The sequence below is a fragment of the Neomonachus schauinslandi genome, chromosome X (assembly GCF_002201575.2).
Source record: "Neomonachus schauinslandi chromosome X, ASM220157v2, whole genome shotgun sequence".
Lineage (NCBI taxonomy): Eukaryota > Metazoa > Chordata > Mammalia > Carnivora > Phocidae > Neomonachus > Neomonachus schauinslandi.
Genome location: NC_058419.1, coordinates 113,327,560 through 113,345,440, shown reverse-complemented (window position 1 = coordinate 113,345,440; position 17,881 = coordinate 113,327,560). Strand labels below are relative to the sequence as shown.

General features: G+C 42.9%; 2 protein-coding genes across 3 annotated transcripts in view; one reads left to right on the top strand and one right to left on the bottom strand.

Annotated features, from left to right (window-relative positions):
* The window catches only part of REPS2 (RALBP1 associated Eps domain containing 2), a 214,810-nt gene that overhangs the window by 121,846 nt on the left and 75,083 nt on the right, over positions 1-17,881 (top strand). For both annotated transcript variants that reach the window (XM_021681025.1, XM_021681017.1), the window contains exons 10-13: positions 1,777-1,846; positions 3,579-3,632; positions 9,578-9,623; positions 13,257-13,393. In XM_021681025.1, coding sequence (XP_021536700.1) covers positions 1,777-1,846; positions 3,579-3,632; positions 9,578-9,623; positions 13,257-13,393 — 307 coding nt within the window. The remainder of the gene's footprint in view (positions 1-1,776; positions 1,847-3,578; positions 3,633-9,577; positions 9,624-13,256; positions 13,394-17,881) is intronic.
* LOC110572631 (proline-rich protein 19-like) lies at positions 3,830-7,961 on the bottom strand. The gene is given in 3 exon segments (XM_044911893.1): positions 3,830-4,347; positions 4,350-4,910; positions 7,931-7,961. Coding segments are annotated over 3 exon segments (1,110 nt in total).

Sequence of the window (17,881 nt, the reverse complement as noted above, 5' to 3'; positions counted from 1 at the left end):
TCTGAGTCCTTCAACTTTGTTTTTTTTGTTGTTCTTTTTTAAGACTACTTTCACTATTCTAGGTCCTTTGCATTTCTTTATGAGATTTAGGACAAGCTGTTCAAATTCTGCAAAAAAGTGAAGAAGGATTGCACTGAATCTGTAGATGAATTTGGGGGAGTATTGCCACCTTAACAATATTGAGTCTACTGACCCATGAGCATGGGATGCCTTTCTATTTATTTAGGTTTTAAAAATTTCTTTCAAAGGTGCTTTTTTGGGGATGACTTTTTATTTATATTTTCTACTCCTAAATCATTTTCTTTTACTAGGGATCTAGTTATAGTCCAGGTGGGAGAAGCAAATGAAAGAAAGGCACTGTTAAGATACATTCTCTGTTCTATTGGAGATAGTAGACTTTGAATAGGAAATTATATCTGGAGGCTTCATGGTAATGCCAAGAATCACCTGCCTGAGGATTGTTAAATTCTAGATCAGGTTACCACCAAGCAGTACTGAATTCCGTTCTTTGAAACAGTTGAAAAACAGAAGTATTGCTTATCTCACTGGGGTTGTTCAGATTCTGAGAGGCAAACCAGTTAACCTTCTGGAGCACTAGATGGCTCCAGGATTTACCTTATTTCCTTTAAGGTTTGTTTGATTTTCTGAATATGTTTAAAATTAAAAGAATATCAAAAGGCATATAGTGACAAGTCCTCCTCCCATCCTTTCCCCCATCTACCCAGTCACCCTTCAATTTTTATGTATCTTTCCAGAATTTATATATATATAGTAAATATTAATATATATTCTTTTATCAGAGGTCTTAGAATGCATATTAATTGAGACTTTATAAGAAATAAATTTATAGTAAGTAGATTTTAAATAGGATTTTATTATTATTATTTTTTAAGATTTTATTTATTTGTTAACAGAGAGAGAGAGACAGCAAGAGAGGGAACACAAACAGGGAGAGTGGGAGAGGGAGAAGCAGGCTTCCTGCTGAGCAGGGAGCCCAATGTGGGACTCGATCCCAGGACCCTGGGATCGTGACCTGAGCTGAAGGCAGACGCTTAATGACTGAGCCACCCAGGCGCCCCTTAAATAGAATTTTAAGTGACCAATATGTGATCAATTTGGGTATTCTTTCTTATTAGTATTAGTGAAGACTTCCCCTAATTGAGTTAGGAGAAAATTTTGTTCTGCTCATTTTTCTTATTCCTTGACAGGGGGCTGTTTGAATCAGGGTTGAACACTCTCTGCATAACAGATTTTGGCAAATATCTACATTATGGGGCCACTTGTCAGAACCTCTCTCTGCTTGTGAAAAAGTACATAAAGTGCAGGTTTGTTTTTGGCAGAATGGGCAAATGTTACACAATTCTCTGGCTGAATCCCACACCAGATTCAGATTTATTGTGCAGTCTTATACATATGCCTAAATCTGAATCGTCATTTTTTTTTCTCTGCACGTGTAAATTTTCTTTTTTTAAAAAAATGTAAAAAATTTTTAAAGTAATCTCTACACCCAGTGTGGGACTCGAACTCAGGACCCTGAGATCAAGAGTCACGCACTCTACTGACTGAGCCAGCCAGGTGCCCCATATGTAAATTTTCAACACAAGTTAACCTGTACCTCACTAGGAATCTAATAAAATAAAGTAGTATTAAATGTCAGAGTTTACTGAAGACAGCAATATTGGCAAAATGTGTTGTTTTTAAAGCATTTTCATCATATGTATGTGTAACTTAATTTACACTTCAACCTGTATAATTTATTTACTTTTCTTTTCCAAGAAGCTATCTATTAAAGACATGGCTGACTTTCCTGTCCCAGCCCAAGATGTGACTAGTGATGACAAACAAGGTATGAAAAGAATGAGTTTTCTTCCTTTAGGGACATTCTACCTGTGTTTCTTCATCTACTTCTCTTGGAATGGTTGGCTTCTGGAGCATATGAGGACAGTGTTCAGTATATGAACACATTTGGATGGATTAAGTAGTTCAAATAGTTGTCAGAAAACTGTTATTTCTGAAGTGGTAACAGGAGCTTCCAAAGCGCCCTAACTCATTGGCCCCTTACTCACTGCTGACCCTCAGACTACTCTGACACTTTACATTGGGATTTGGTTGCACTAATTAGGAAATGACTGGAAGCTGGAAGAATTGAGAGCTTAACATCTTGGGTTGGCAGATGTGATTCCAGAACATCAGTATAAATGCATATTTGTGCACAGGTCTAATCCTTGAGGAAGTTATCTTCTGGAGAGAGTTTCTGTCCCTGGGATTTATCTTGTGACTTTGTGGATGCAAGGCTGTGTCATGGAGCCAGCAACCATTTGTCTATCTTACTGGGCAAGTGAGAAGCAGTACAGCACAGTTTTCCATGTTAGAGCTACCATGAAGCACAGAGATGAGTTGGCCTAGGAATATTTAGAATAACAGTTGGATGTCTACCCCCCTGACCCCCCTCCCCCCGCCAACACCACTCCATATAATTCTTTATAATCTACCAGGTCCTTCCTCATTCATTGTCTTACTCGGTTCTCACAAAACTGAATGGAGGCTAGTATGTTTTATCACCTAAAACGCAGAGATGAGTAAACTGAAGTGCAGGCAGTGTGAATCATTTGTTTAATAATAAAAAGAATGGAGATAAGAACAAAGATTTTCTAAGTCTCAAGCCAGTATTCTTTTTATTATTTGATACTGATTTACTACCCATGAATGAGAGGCTTATCTGAAGGGACTAAAAATCAGGGAAGCTATTTCAGGTTTATTGTCGAGACCTGCCATTGTTGCTGCTTTGTACAGGAATTAAACATGAAAAATAAGTTTTCCATTAGGAAACAATAATTGCTTGCTCTCTATTTAAATATTTGCTCAGGAGAGGCAGGCAGAACTAGACATTTTTTGCAGTAGTGTGTACTCTGATCACTGTCTTTACTAGTGGGTCTAAGCCTTGATTGCACATTGGAATAACCAGGTGAGGTCTAAAAATACTGAAGGCTGCATCTCACTCCCAGAGAGATTCTGATGTCATTGGTCTGGCTGTCAGGAATGAAAGGGGGAAATTTCTCATACTTTCTGGTAATATTCCTCATAGCCACTAGAGGTGCTCTCTGTTGAAAGTTGGAAATACTGCTTTGTTCCTTGTGGGATGAGAACCTATTTCCATACTTTAGGGGGTCTTTATTGTTTTACTAAGTGCTGTACCAACCTATAGAGGTTTGTAACACCATTTTCATAAGTGACGACTAGGGATTCTTTGTTTTATTTTTTTTTAAAAAAGATTTTATTTATTTATTTGGCAGAGACACAGAGAGAGAGCGGGAACACAAGCAGGGGGAGTGGGAGAGGGAGAAGCAGGCTTCCCGCTGAGCAGGGAGCCCAATGAGGGGCTCGATCCCAGAACCCTGGGATCATGACCTGAGCCGAAGGCAGACGCTTAACGACTGAGCCACCCAGGTGCCCTGGATTCTTTGTTTTAATGTAATGTGCCTCAGACATAAAATTTTACAGTTTTTTTTTCTCCTTTCTTTCTCTTGTTGTTTAAGAACAAAACAAAACACGTCTAGAACAAAACAAAATACGTCTAGCCTTGAAAAGTACTGCGGATGAAGCCTTACCAAAGGATATGTCTGAGGATCCAGGTAGGAGAAAACCATTTTAATATATTTTTATGTCATTATTTCTAATTTAAAAAACCCAGTAGTTTCAGTGAGTAGAAAATAGGTGGTAGTGTAAGTTTCTCTCTAAATATTTGCCTTGTGTTTTATTTATTTTTTGACCATGTAGAAGGTTCTTTATTGAGGTGATTAGGAGTGCCCCCAGCCCAGTCTCAGCCCCCTCAGTACAGTCCCATGGGTGGAAAGGACCAGGCCTCTGGGCTGCTCTGGGCCACCACCCAGGAGAGGCTGGGCAGTTGGGCAGGGGGGCTGGGGCTCCAGTCCAGGGTAGAGGTTCTGGGCAACAAGGGTGATGGTGGCTGAGGCATGGGCTGTTGGGGCCTGACCCCCCAGGGCCGCGGAGGGGGCAGCGTGGCTACCAGCCAGATGCTTTTCAGCAGGTCAAAGGCTGTTGGGGGGCCCCAGGCTGCCTCGGATGGCGAAGGCAACAAGGGCACGGGGGGTGGCCAGGGGCCTTTTGGCGCTGCCAGGCTCACCCGGTGCACCATGGGAGTGCTGCAGGTGTGAGGCATGGCAAAGGTGAGCATCTTTGTCCTCTGTTGCCTCCTCTGCCTCCCCTCCCCTGGGGCTGGCTCAGGGCTGTTGATGCAGGAGGGTGTCATCCTTCGGCTTTCAGGGCCCCCAGGCTTGGTCCCTGGTAAGGGTGGCTGGCAGCCACGGAGCACCACGGTGAGGTCTGTAAGGTGCCCACAATGGCATCCCTGGCTTCTTGCACTAGGTTCCTCCTGGGGAAGGCCTGTGGCAGAATCAGCTGGCACTGCAGCTCCTCCAGCAGCTGCCCCCAGCCAGGGAGCTCTGGGGGACTGGGTGGGCCTGGGCCAGAGCCTCTAGGCACCTGGTTCTCCTTGCCCCTTGACTGTGGGGCCGGTTCTTGGGCCCACCTTGGGCTCGGGGAGGGTTTGGTGGGGAGTGAAGGGGTGCCTGGCTCCAGGGACTCACAGCTAAGCAGCCGTGCCACGTCAAGAGATTTCTCCTCATGGTTGAAGAGACCCCAGTGCTCCCGGCTCAGCCGGCCCTGGGTTATGACCACAAGCTTGGGAGCAGTAGGGGCCACAGAGGGATCCTGACTGGTCACAGGAGGATCCTGACGGGTCAATGGCTGGCAGCTGCCCATCAGGGCCTCATTGCGCTCCCGCCTCGTCTTCCGATGGCGGACATGACCAGTTTCCTCAGGCCGCTGGAAAGGCTGGGGGGGGCTGGCCCTCGGGGGTCCATAGTGTCCTTCTTCTGGACCAACGAACCCTGCCCCACACCCACCCCACGTGGCTGTGGGGTGCAGTGGCTTCTTTTCCGCGGTAACCCTAGCTCATGACGGACTGGGGTCTCTTCTGGGCCTCACGCTGGGCGCCTTGTGTTTTATTCTAAGTAAGTCTTTTGGTTGCTTTTTACCGCTTCCCTCTTTTCAGGTATGAGAAGAGAGTGTTTTTTATTTTTAAGTTCTGAATTTAGGTTTCACTGATAGGATCACGCAGTTTGAAGTTAGAGTCTCATTGTTACTTTTACTGTGAAATTGGGAAGGCTTGGAGTTGAGATTTCAGTAAGCCATTGTGGTTTCTGTGTAGAGTAAGGAGCTGATTGGTAGATCAACTGGAGGCCCACAGTTGAACTTTTCCATTTCCAGAGCAAAAATCTCAAATGTTTTCGTTAGACTTCACCACCAGGAAGGCAAGTAAATGTGCTTATACAGGGAGTGGATTCCAAGGAGAAAAAGAAAAGTTGTGTTTGCCCATGTTCTTGAAGAGTTGGAACTGTGTCTGTGAACTGTGGAGAGGGCCAGGCCTGTGTCCTCAGCTCTCTTGATGGGAGCCATCACTGAACCAAGCTGAACCTAGTTGAAAACAAACTGGCTAGGGAGGGCATTACTCTTTGGAGCTCCAGTTGTGAGGATGTGAAAGAAGTTGCTGCATTCTCTCATTGTTATCTTTCATAATATTTAATAAGTAAATCATGTTTGTTTTGGTTAGCTAGCTATCATCCCAGGCTTATTTGTTTAAAGTTGGAACAAAGGAATCAGTATAACATTGAGTCTTATGCTATAGTACAGCATTTCCCAAACACTAAGTTCATTCAAGGTTTAAAAGAGAGAGAGGGGCGGGGGAAGATAGAAGGAGGAGGGGAGAGAGAGAGAGAGAGAGAGAGAGAGAGAACATGAATATGAATGAGAATATATGATTGATTTCGGTGATGAGGTTGAAGATTCTGTGTGTTTAGGCAGCACCCCAGGTGATTCTGATGTGTGGCCTATTTGGGGAACCCCTGCCTTTAGGAGATGATGTTAAGAATTGGAAAATTGAGGGCGCCTGGGTGGTTTAGCTGGTTAAGCGACTGCCTTCAGCTCAGGTCATGATCCTGGAGTCCCTGGATCGAGTCCCGCATCGGGCTCCCTGCTCGGCAGGGAGTCTGCTTCTCCCTCTGACCCTCCCCCCTCTCATGTGCTCTCTCTCATTCTCTCTCTCTCTAATAAATAAATAAAATCTTAAAAAAAAAAAAGAATTGGAAAATTGAGACTGTAGTTCAACCATGCCTCCAAAAGTGGTCGGAATTCTCAAGCCTAGTTTGGGTTCCTTCATCATAGGGAGAAATGCTCAGTTTATGTAAAGACAAATGGATTGCTGGCTTGTTAGAGAATTAGACTTTAGGCTTGCCCTCTTATCCCATGTCAGGACAAATGCCTGAGGTAAGTTCTTTCCACCTCTAATTTCTGGAGCTAAAGTGGATGCACCTCTGTTTTTGTAAACTTCATGTTAACGGTGTTAATAAAAGCTAGTTGAACTTGGAGAGTTAAATTGGTGCTTTTCCAACAGCCTTTTAGGCTAATAACTTGCTGTTTTTCCCATGAGCATTGTGTGTTCTCTGAAGCATGAGCTTCATTTTTAATATTCCTTCACTGACAGGGGAATGGGGTCACCAGACAAATGCTACGAGGGTGTGCCACGGTGTGCAAAGCACATCTGCATTTGTTTCATTCTGCATGGGAACATGCTATGTAGCTTCTGATTCATTTTTCCTACTGCTGCCCCTTTCTGGAGTGGATATGAGGGAATCCTTCCTCTGAAAACCTATTTAATACCCTCTTTCCTGGGGCATGTTTGGATTTCTAGTGTGAGACACTAGAGTTTCAACGTGGTGGTTTCTAACTCTGAATGTCTGTCCATGCCACACGGACATTTCACCTCAGTTGAGTGCTGCCTTTTAGAGAATTAAACTTCAGGCTTGCCTTTTTATCCTATTTCAGTTTGCTGTAAAGATGACATGCCCGGGGTGTTCTAGGAAGTTGTCATTCTTCTTCCCTCTTCCCAGCTAAATGAGAAGCTGTGATCTCCCCACTGGCTTCTGTCTGGATTCCAATACAACATGCCCTGGCCATTTTTGCAGATACTCACATGCCCCAAATGCTGAGTCTGACTTTCAGGGGCTTGGAGGCTGATGGAAGACTTAACTGGAATAGTGTTCTCTAGTTTTTTGTGATCTGAAACCTGTGGGGACTTACCAAGATCTGCCTGGGATATATTTTTGCAGATGGCAGGAGAAATATCTCCCTGCCCTGCTCTTCCACAATGGGTGGTAATAATGATGATAATAATGGTAATAGTAATGGTGATGAAGATGATGTTGTGGTGGGACTGTTGTCAGGGAATGGGGGTAATTCCTTGTCACATATTTTTTAATATGCCCTTACCCTTTTAAATGCTGAAAGTGTACATACTAGTGGAGTCTAATAGATTCTTTAGCTAACATCATATTCCAGCCTAATTCAACAGGGCACACTGTACAATGGTGATCTTTTTCTTGATGTCTGTAAGTCATGCTGAGGGGATTAGGCCTGTTGACCCTCACACTGTAGTCTTCAGACACCGTTGGTGATTCTAGCAGCTGCCCCGTTGCCAGCTATCACCCCATGGTCTTACAGGGTAGAACAGTTTTCTGCTTCCATTACCTGCTCCCACCTGTACCTCCTTTGCTGTCCTAATGGGAACTAAATTTAGAATCCAGGTTTCTAAGCTTGAAAAATTAGGAGCACTCTCCAACAGTAATATTTTGCAATTCTAAAATATAGTTTTCAAAGTACTTTCACCTCTCTCCCCGTGAGAAAGGGGCCACATTTTTATTATCTTCATTCTGTAGACGAGGAAACTGAGGCTCAGAATCATAATAGTTACGGTTGTGGCCAGGAGGGACATGTAGGCCTCAGGACACCTGTCTGGGTCTCCACTGCTTATCCATTCCCCCACACCCCATCTGTCTGTATGTCTATCTCTCACCTCCAGGGTTTTCCACTCCTTCCACACCCATTCTCACCCCAGCAAAAAGACAGAGATAATGGCAGTTGACAAAGGAATTAACGGTCACCCCCGTGGTCTGATTTGGGGAACCAGACTTTTATTTTAATGTGGCTGAGACTTTCCCGACCCACATATTTCTGGAAAGCAGTGTCGCCTGAGGGAGAAGAGGGGTTCAGAGCCAGTTGTGGGCAGCCTGCCCAGAGGGTGGCCCCCAGCTTTGTGGTGAGTCTGGTCACACTGTTCACTCAGCCCCACGGCAACCTGCTTGACTGCTGGATGGGCTCCCCTTAGGCCCCTTTCCTTCGCTGCCTGGGGTTTGTGGGGTCAGGGGTGGCGGGGGGAGCCACATATCCCTGCAGATGTGGATGCATGAGAATGGGCAGGACAGGGCTCAAACTCCTTGGGCCTCCCATGCTTTTCAGGGCTCTGGCAGCATTTTGATGGATTGAAGTTGAAAGATGCCTGTGTTCTCACTACACCAAACCAAAATTCTTATTTTGGAATAAATGCATCTTTTCGGCAGCTGACCATATCTAAGGGAATATATATTGCTAGTTTGCTTTGTGCCTTGTTAGCATTTTTAGCTCCCCTTTCCTCTCCTGCTTATCTAACCCATGGATTTTAATGACCATCGTCAATTCAGGCTGCTTCATCCCAAGGAGGGTTTTTATCTTTAGGAGCAATGTAAAAAGGGGTGGGATAATTCACTGAGACATAAGAAAATGTTTGGAAGAATTTGTGCAAACAGTATACAAACTATATTCTCCTTGTTCCTAGTTAGAGTAGCACTTTTTCTATGGATTTTTATGACATTTTATGATGAAAAATTTGCAGCTTAGCATAACTAATGGTTTCTAAAGTTGTCTTTCGTAGGGTATTGAAAACATAAAAAAGGATTAATCTTTTTGTAAATGTTTCTAATTACTCCCAGCAACTGTGATGGGAAAGTAGGCTTCATGGGTGTCGATACTGAGCAAGTTAGTTCATGATTTACATTTGATAAGGAAAAGTCGTATGGTTGATAAAATATTTTAATGATTTCACTCTGTAATATCCTGTGTATGATTTGGTCACAGAGACATAGGACACAATATTTTCTTACAGGAAAATCTGTGTAGCTTATTTCAACTTGTGGGAGCTTTGATTTCTTGTGGTCATGCTGCTCTGGTAGTGTATTTTTTAAAAATCTTGAAATATGTAACCTGATAGATTTCTTCTTAGCTTTCAGGGGAAGCTGGTTCAAAATCAATTACTAGGCTATCATGATAGACCAAGAAAACCACAGGTCTGAACCCACTATTATACAAGTAGATAACCCCTTGAGAGGGTTGTCTTTTTAGACTGGGATTTCTTTATTCATCAACGTAGATTTGAGAATAGCTCCATAGTACTCTAACAAAAGGAAAAAAATATTGGTTTCTCCTTCCTTTAAATTGTGCCTTTAGCTTTAGAAATAAAATTACAAAATAATGAAAATGTGGAGGCGGTCAAGTTCTCCACAGGGACACCTGTACCTCACATTTACCTGTTGATAATGTTTGTTCTGTACTAGCCCAGGTATTGCTTATAAACCTGTTCAACTGCAGAAATGAAAGCCAAGTAAACAACAACTAATCTTTGTTTCAGCCACTTCTAAGGATTCCAACAGTCTCAAAGCAAGACCAAGATCCAGGTAGTGTTTGTTTAATTTCTGCTTTAATGCCCCTTCTATCCTGTCCCTGACTAGAAATAAAATCCCACAACCTGAAGCCCAACCCACAATTTCCTTTTCCTTCAGATTTGAAGCTTAGAATAGGGGTGAATTCACTTGTCATGAAGGGCCTGCTTGGAGCATGCAGTGCAGCTGGGAGACTCTCAGTTTCTGTGTTTATTAGCGCTGGAAGACGGTGGCTGCTTCTGGCAGGTCGCCTGACAAGAAGTGGTTTGTGTGGATATGGGCCAGTGTTGCAAGATGATAAGGAATAGAGGGCAGTAGTTTTGGAGAGAAGGAAATGTGGTTCAGAGGTAACACGGAAATTTACTATCATGACAAGGTGGACACCCAAAAGTAAGACGCCTGAGGGATGAAATCTAGAGTAGGAAAAGAAAATGCTCACGGTGATTTTAATGAGGCTTGAGGCTTTAGGTAAACAGTGCTTATGGTCTGTTTTATCCTGTCTTAGAGCTGCTTTTTGGCTTCACGGTTTGTTTGTTGTTGTTGTTTTTAATAGATTTTGTTATTTGACAGAGAGAGAGACAGCAAGACAGGGAACACAAGCAGGGGGAATGGGAGAGGGAGAAGCAGGCTTCCCGCTGAGCAGGGAGCCGAATGCGGGGCTCGATCCCAGGACCCTGGGATCACTATCTGAGCCCAAGGCAGACGCTTAACGACTGAGCCACCCAGGTGCCCCAAGCTTCACAGTTTTTAGATGAGTAGAAGCTAGTAGAAGAGGGAGAGCGAGTAAGACAGAGCTGCAGTTGACATCAGACATCAGAGTGGAGGATTGAGGAGAAATATGGAAACATTAATAGAACATCAGAGAGGGGAAATGGTGTTGGGACCACTCTTCAGTGGTAGACAGCAGTGTAAGGACAGTACATATGTGTTTGCTTTGGCTCTTAGTGACTTTTTTCTTCCTTTGGCTACTGAGACACATTCCTGAAAAAGTGAATTTAAATCTGATCATATTTTATATGCTTGAAATATTGATAATTGAGGAAACCTCGTCGTCTTGTAAATCTGAGAGTTATCCCTTAGTTTATCTTTTATGTCTGGAGTTTCTAAATTGGGGTTTTGTTTCCTTGTTTATAGAAGATACAGATATCTATATTCACATTTTTTGAAACAATAGATAACAGTAATCTTTTTGGCAGGAAAAAAGGTATAGTCACTGTTTCTGTCTGTGGCTACCACATTTACTCATCTTTTTTTTTTTTTTTTAAGGATGAATGGATCTTTTACTGTACTGGCTTAAAGTACTGGCTTTAGGATGTAGAAATAGTAACATTTATCTGCCCTCATAGTATGAAAAACCTTTGAATTCCAGAAATCTGTTTGTGTGCTGTGTTAACTTTAAGTTAAACCTCACAGTTTTCTTCTATTGACTTCCTCTCTTTCTCCAAGTGAATGAAAGTACAAAATTTCATGGTTACCTGTTCTATTATTAATATCTCTGGCCAACTTTTTTTTTAAGATTTTATTTGTTTATTTGACAGAGAGAGAGACAACGAGAGAGGGAACACAAGCAGGGGGAGTAGGAGAGGGAGAAGCAGGCTCCCTGCTGAGGAGGGAGCCCGCTGCGCTGCGGGGCTGGATCCCAGGACCCTGGGATCATGACCTGAGCCGAAGGCAGACGCTTAACGACTGAGCCACCCAGGCACCCCCCAACTTTTATATATTATTCTTTTAGGGGTTGGTCTCCTGGTCTAATTTGGATGTTTTTATTTTCACTTCTCCCCAGCTGGGTCTTTATTGAGACTGAGAGAATCAGATTATCCTTTATCTTCCTTTTTAGAATAATAACACTTTGTAGAAATGTGAGGGAGAGGGAAAATCACTGTTCTAACACCACTTATATTCATTATTTTGTTGATTCCCTGCACATTTGTATTTAAATTGGTTGTAGTCACAGTTTTACAGTATCACTTGTTTAATATTCAGTTAGCTTTCCATATGAAAATAACCAGTACACAGGTTATATATGGAAATAGAATGGAATGAGATATGTGGTATGGGATGGTATGCCTAACTCTCTCTGCATGTGTGTCGATACACACACACACACACACACACACACACCCACCCACACACACACACACACACCCACCCCCCCCACCATATTTCCTTTCTTGACTGAAAACTGTCACTAAAGCTCTGTCTGGCATAAAAAGTTCTTTTAATTTCTAGCTAGTCTCTGATTTCCTTTTTAAATCAAGAGTTCCCATTTGAAAACTTTGTTGTCTTTTCCTATCAATTTCCTTTCACTCTGATTGAAAGTATCAGACCATTCTTCCTGCCAGTTCCTGCATGCCTTTACCTTGCCTGTCTTGCCAGTTGTTTTACAGGGACCACCCTGGAGCACGTTCCATGCCTTTATGGCAGCTTTATGAAAGATTGCAACCTTGCATGACAAAACTCTTTAACTACCGCAAAGAAACCTTGAGGGAATGATTTGGGAAAGTAAAAACTTGCTATGTCAAAACCAGCTCTACCAAGAACTGAAGTTGCTTAATTAGTAATCGATAGATTCTGATTTCATAAATGACACTCTAATAGCTAAATACTAATAATAGTTTTCTGATGTTAATTTGTCTCTAGAGCATATCTCTGACTCTAAGGTCATTTTGTTCTTTGACATGAGTGTAGCTGAGAGGCTGAGGAGAACAGATGTACACATCCACTTCTTAGAAAATCATATTGGGAACTCATCCACAAACCTGTTTCTAAGCAATTGATTAATGTACTGAGTTGAATTAATTTAGAAAATAATTAAGTCTCTAATAAGTAGTTTAGCTGCTACTGTCAAAAGATTTCTTTCTTGGCTCATAGGCAGTATCAGAATATTTTAAAAATGGAATTTAGAAACAGATTGGAGTTTGAATTGAACTAATGTAACTTTCTGGCTATGTTACCTTTGGCAGGTTATTTATTTTCTGTTTCTTTGAATGTAATTATTAGAGTTACAATCTCAGAAGTTGTCTAGTTAGGTACTGCCTTGTTACAGATTGAGGGACAAGGTTAAGAGGAAGCTTTTGCTTTGAAAATTTCCCCAAACTGGTATTTCTCATGGTAAGACAACCTAGACCCCTCCATCTGATAGATGTGTGTTTCCCTTTCCTGAATTTCATTTGTGGCGTATTCCCTTGAGCCTCTGATTCTTACTCTCAGGTTATCTGCCCCACTTCCATACGTGCCTGTCATTGTGTTCGCATGTAAACAGGAGAAAAGTGCTGCAGTCCGTTAAGACCATGAAGCCCTTCTGTTACAACATGGAAGTGGCTGAGCAGAAGGCTTACATGTTATTCTTATTAACAATACCCATAGAAACGGATTTGAATTTACAGAAAGCTTTTCCTTTGTGTAAATTTAGGTCTAAGATATAGTATGAACAAAGAGGTTAAAAAAGGGTCTGATTCACGGTTTGGGTTTGGACAATTATTGCAGGTAGTGGCACCCAAGGGACAGCTGAATTCGTGGTTGCTTTGAGATGGGCCCTGGTCAGTCCTTTGTAGTGACTTTGACTTTTGTGGGTATTTCCATTTCAACCCTACTTCAGAGACTAAAGCTTTGCTGTCTCCCTTCTGACCTTTCCTTATTTTGCTGCAGATCTTACTCTAGCACCTCCATAGAAGAGGCCATGAAAAGGGGCGAGGACCCTCCTACCCCGCCACCGCGGCCACAGAAAACCCATTCCAGAGCCTCCTCCTTGGATCTGAATAAAGTCTTCCAGCCCAGTGTGCCAGGTGAAGTGCCCCTCTGCACCCCAGTCTTTCCCTTTCTTGTTGGAGTCACTGGATGTGTGTCTGCCCCATAGGCCTTTGTGAGTCCACAGAACGAGCAGATCTGGCCATTTCCCGTCCCAGGAAGGTCTTCGAGTTGCTATGGTATTCTTGGGAGGGAAAGCAGTTCTAAACCGATAAGATATCCTATGTGTCTGGAGCCTTGCCCACACCCGTATGGACCAAGAATTATGAAATTCTGTACCAAGAGGATTGAAATACTTAAACCCCAGACAGCCCACTGAGTGCATGGCTGGGGTCTTGTTCTCCGTATTGTGGTAATTTGTATATAAGTAATTTGTATATAATTTGTATATTGTCTGTCATTTCCTGAGATGCTTATGCAGTTCTTTTGTGAAAGACCTTGGCGATCGACACCTGGCCAGAATCTTCCTCTGCATCTTATCCTTGTGGTGAAGATGCGGTGTCTTGGAGGGTTTAATGCTAAGGGGCTTGCTTTCTAAATCTGACTGATGGTTAGGTGGTTGGTGGGGGGAACTAGGGCAAGGGCTCCTCCAGGTGGCCTGCTGAGGGCTTCTGGGACTGGGACTTCCTTGAGCCAGCTGCTGTACAGCTGGGCTGGAGGTGGGGGATGTTGGAGGGCCCAGTCTCCTTCCCTGGCTCCCTGTGAAGTGGGAGATGTCCTCCTAGGGAACCTACAGAACAGCAGATGAGAACCATGCATGCCTTTGCTTAGCAAAGGTGTTAGGATGCAGCACCTTCCCAAGTGTTATTTTGGGAGCAGCAAGGGCCTTTCTACTGACTGATGTAGGCAAGCTATAAATATAGTGATTTCCTGGAACTTTTTCTCTATCTGTGTGCATTTTAAATCAAGCCAGCCTCAGATGCTAGTGATTTGCAGATTATTATCTTTTCTACAAAAGCAAGAAAAGACTCTCCTTGGCTCACACATTAGCATGACCTCTGTGTCCCAGCAGAGCTCAGCATGTTTTAGTTGTTCTAATAAAGTAGTCTCCTCACAGTAAAGTTACAGATTGTTTTTTAATATACTAGAGTCTGGAACTCTCTATGAAATTTGATTCTCTGCCATGAGCTCATCAGATAAAAATTTGCCTTGCATTTCCCCCCATACTTTGATCCAAATTCTGGCATAATTTCATAGTAACTAGTATTTGAGGTGGGAGTAGCCATGGATGATGATGCTATAAAAATTTCACATGGCTGGCGGATTATGACCCAGAAGATTTTTCTACGCATGCAAAAAGATTAAAACAATCTGGGCAGCTATCTTAATACGTTTTCCTTGCATGGAGAGGCTGGAAGCGTGCAAGTATCTCTCTGGCTGTGCAAGCCCGCGAGGAGTGCCAGCAGTGCTGGGGAATGGATGTGCTCTGGCTTTTACAACATTGCATCGTATGGTGGAAGAGACAAGACTGGATTTGGAGTCCAGCTCTGCTGCTTATTAACTGTTTGATTTTCAGCAAGTGGCTTAATCTTTCTGCATTTCAGATTTTTAATCTCTAAAATAGGGCCAACAGTCCACGGAGCTATAGGGTTTTGGTGAGATAATAAACATAATCCTAATAGCAACATGTTTGACCCATAGGCACTCATTTGCCCAGAAATCATTGAGGAAAGGGAGTGAGAGGATAAAGTCCCTTGCCCCCCTTGATCTCTAGTGGTTCAGGTCTGTGATCCCTTCCCTACAGTTCCTTGGTGGGCTCACAGAGAGACCGAGCCCCAGTTGCCTGCTGTATTACAAGCAAAGGGCTGTGAAAAACAGAGTAAGTGAGGCTAGGTTGCTGAGTCAGAGTGGCCTATGGTGGACTGATTGTGTGGAGAAGAAATAGGATGGAGAGAAGATGCAAAGAAGCAAGAATGAAAGAGGGAAGTGCAGGAAATGATGAGGTGGTTGTTACATAGGAGTGATGATGTTTATATAAAGGGAGGAGAAGGAAATAGAAGACTGTGATGACCAAGGGGAGGAGAGCACACAGAGAGCCCTTCCTACAGACTTGGTGAAGGATTTGGTGGGATTTAAGGGAAGAACTTAGAATGCCTTCATTAGAGCATTAATGCCTTCAAATTTAGGGAGATCAGTAAGATGATATGGGGAAGAATAACAAAGGGCTGATGTCGAATGTAAATCTATAAAAGTGAACAAGCCACTTTGGCAGTATGGGACAATTGGCTTTACCTTTGATATCTGTAAAAACAGTATGAATTTAAATTTATGGGAGTCTGGATAATCCCAGGGCTCTAGATAGGCAGGTACTGGTATTACACCTAAGTGTATGTTTTCATAGGGAGAAGTTGATATGACATGATTGCTGTGTGTAAAAGGGAGACCACCTTTGTTGTTGTTTTTTAAAAGATTTTATTTATTTATTTATTTGACAGAAAGAGAGAGAGCACACAAGCAGGGGGGTAGCAGGAGAGGGAGAAGCCGGCTCCCACTGAGCAGGGAGCCCAATGCGGGACTTGATCCTAGGGTCCTGGAATCATGACCTGAGCTGAAAGCAGATGCTTAACCGACTGAGCCACCCAGGCGCCCCATGGGAGATCACCTTTGTAATAGCTGATCCAGGTCAGGGAGCCATCCTGTCAAGGCCCAAACAGCTGCTGCATTTGAGAGAAGACAAAAATGTGCAAGAAAGTCTCAGTCAGTGATGATGCAAGTGCACAAAATCTAGATGCAGTCAGACCTGGAATGTTTAGATTTTATAGCTCTATGTTTACCGCCACAAAACATATTTTATTATTATTTTGTTTTATAAAACATATTATGTTACTGAAATTTCCGTAAGAAAAATCAAACTGTGAAGGCAATACTCTTTAGATACTAACTTCCTTTTCCTCATTGAAACAGTTGTTTTCATAAAGCAGGGGTTTCTTTTGTTCCACCATGTGGGGTGGGAACTCCCCTCCTTCCACTCTCAACAGTGACTTGCCCCTTCCAGAGCCATGTCTAAAGCTTGCAGCTGGAGGTTGCCACGGTGATGGTCAACCCCTTCAGTGCTGCCTCTGCCAAAATAGCCCTGTGCCAGTCATTGAGCATCTACCTGGCAGAAGGGACAGAGGTTGTTTGGAGGAAACATAGCCATCCCTTTAAAGCTGCAGACCAGAAATCTTCATCACTTCCACTCAGCTCTAACTGGGGAAACCTAGTCCCATGAATATAGCTAGCTGCTGGGCAGCTGGGAAATGTAGTTCCTGGCAGGGTAGCCATTTCCCATTGACATCTCTCTTACTGTAAAAGAGGAGAGTGAATGTTGGTGGGGAGCTCTTTCTACCACATCGCATGTGGCCAAATACATTAAGATCCACATGTTAAAACCATTGTGATGGCTGAACAAAACACATCCATGGGTAGCATCTACCCATGGATAGCTAATGTTTTATTTCTGCTTTAGACATACTGATAATAATTCATTCCAGGGTTAAGAAATTATGGTACATCCATATTATGGAAACTTAAGAAGCAGTTAAAAAGAATAAGGTATGTGTACTAAGTGGAAAGCCATCTGACATAAATTAAGTGAAAGAGGCATGGTGCAGAATATGCGTGTTCTTAAATGTATAGGCAGATTTTGGAAGGATACTTAGGAAAGTGGTAATAGTGGTTGCCTCTGGGGAAGAGAATAGGATGACTGGGGACAGGAGTGAGAGAGAAACTTACTTCTTATTGAATACCCACTTGTATCTTTTTAATTTTGCCTCAAGTACAGATATTATAAAAATTTTGCTTTTCACTCTATAGCCACAGTGACCAGATAGTACCTGAGAGTACCAGAAATGTCCTTCCCTGGCCCAGTTTACCTGTCTCAGATTTACCTACCATACTATGTCCAGGGTATTTTTATGACCAGTCTGCTGCCACTTTGTAGAATGCAGCTAAAATGACAGAAGCATTTTAGAACATTCTTTAAGACTCTGATATGTCCTTCAGATTCCTCTTCAGTGCCCTTCCAATATTGAGGAATAGTTAAGAGGACTTCCCGTAGTCTCCATTGTGAGATGTACAGATGGGCAAAGTGTGATAAGGGCTCTGTCTTAATTTGGAAGGGGGTTGTATTTTTTAGTTGGCCAGCTGAGAAGAGTCTGTCTGGGTTTTTCTACAAATTGATATTTCTGCAACTTGAGAAATACGTAAACCCTTTGGGAATAAGAGATACTACATCTCTTACCAAATTTAACCTTTCAAGTTCTCTAAAGGATGAATTTGCTCACACAAACGGCTTCGACCTTATAGATTTCCTTATTGTATCATTCCTATGAGTGCTGCTTGTTCCCTTTTAAAATCCAGTAGGATTATGGGATTCCTGCTCCACCCCCAAACTTTTGGGTCCACAGTACACAGCCAGCTAAGGGTTCAGTTTAGCAGTCTGGACAGTTTTTTTTTTTAAGATTTTATTTATTTATCAGAGAGAGAGACAGAGGCAGGCAGAGGGAGAAGCAGGCTCCTTGCTGAGCAAGGAGCCCGATGTGGGA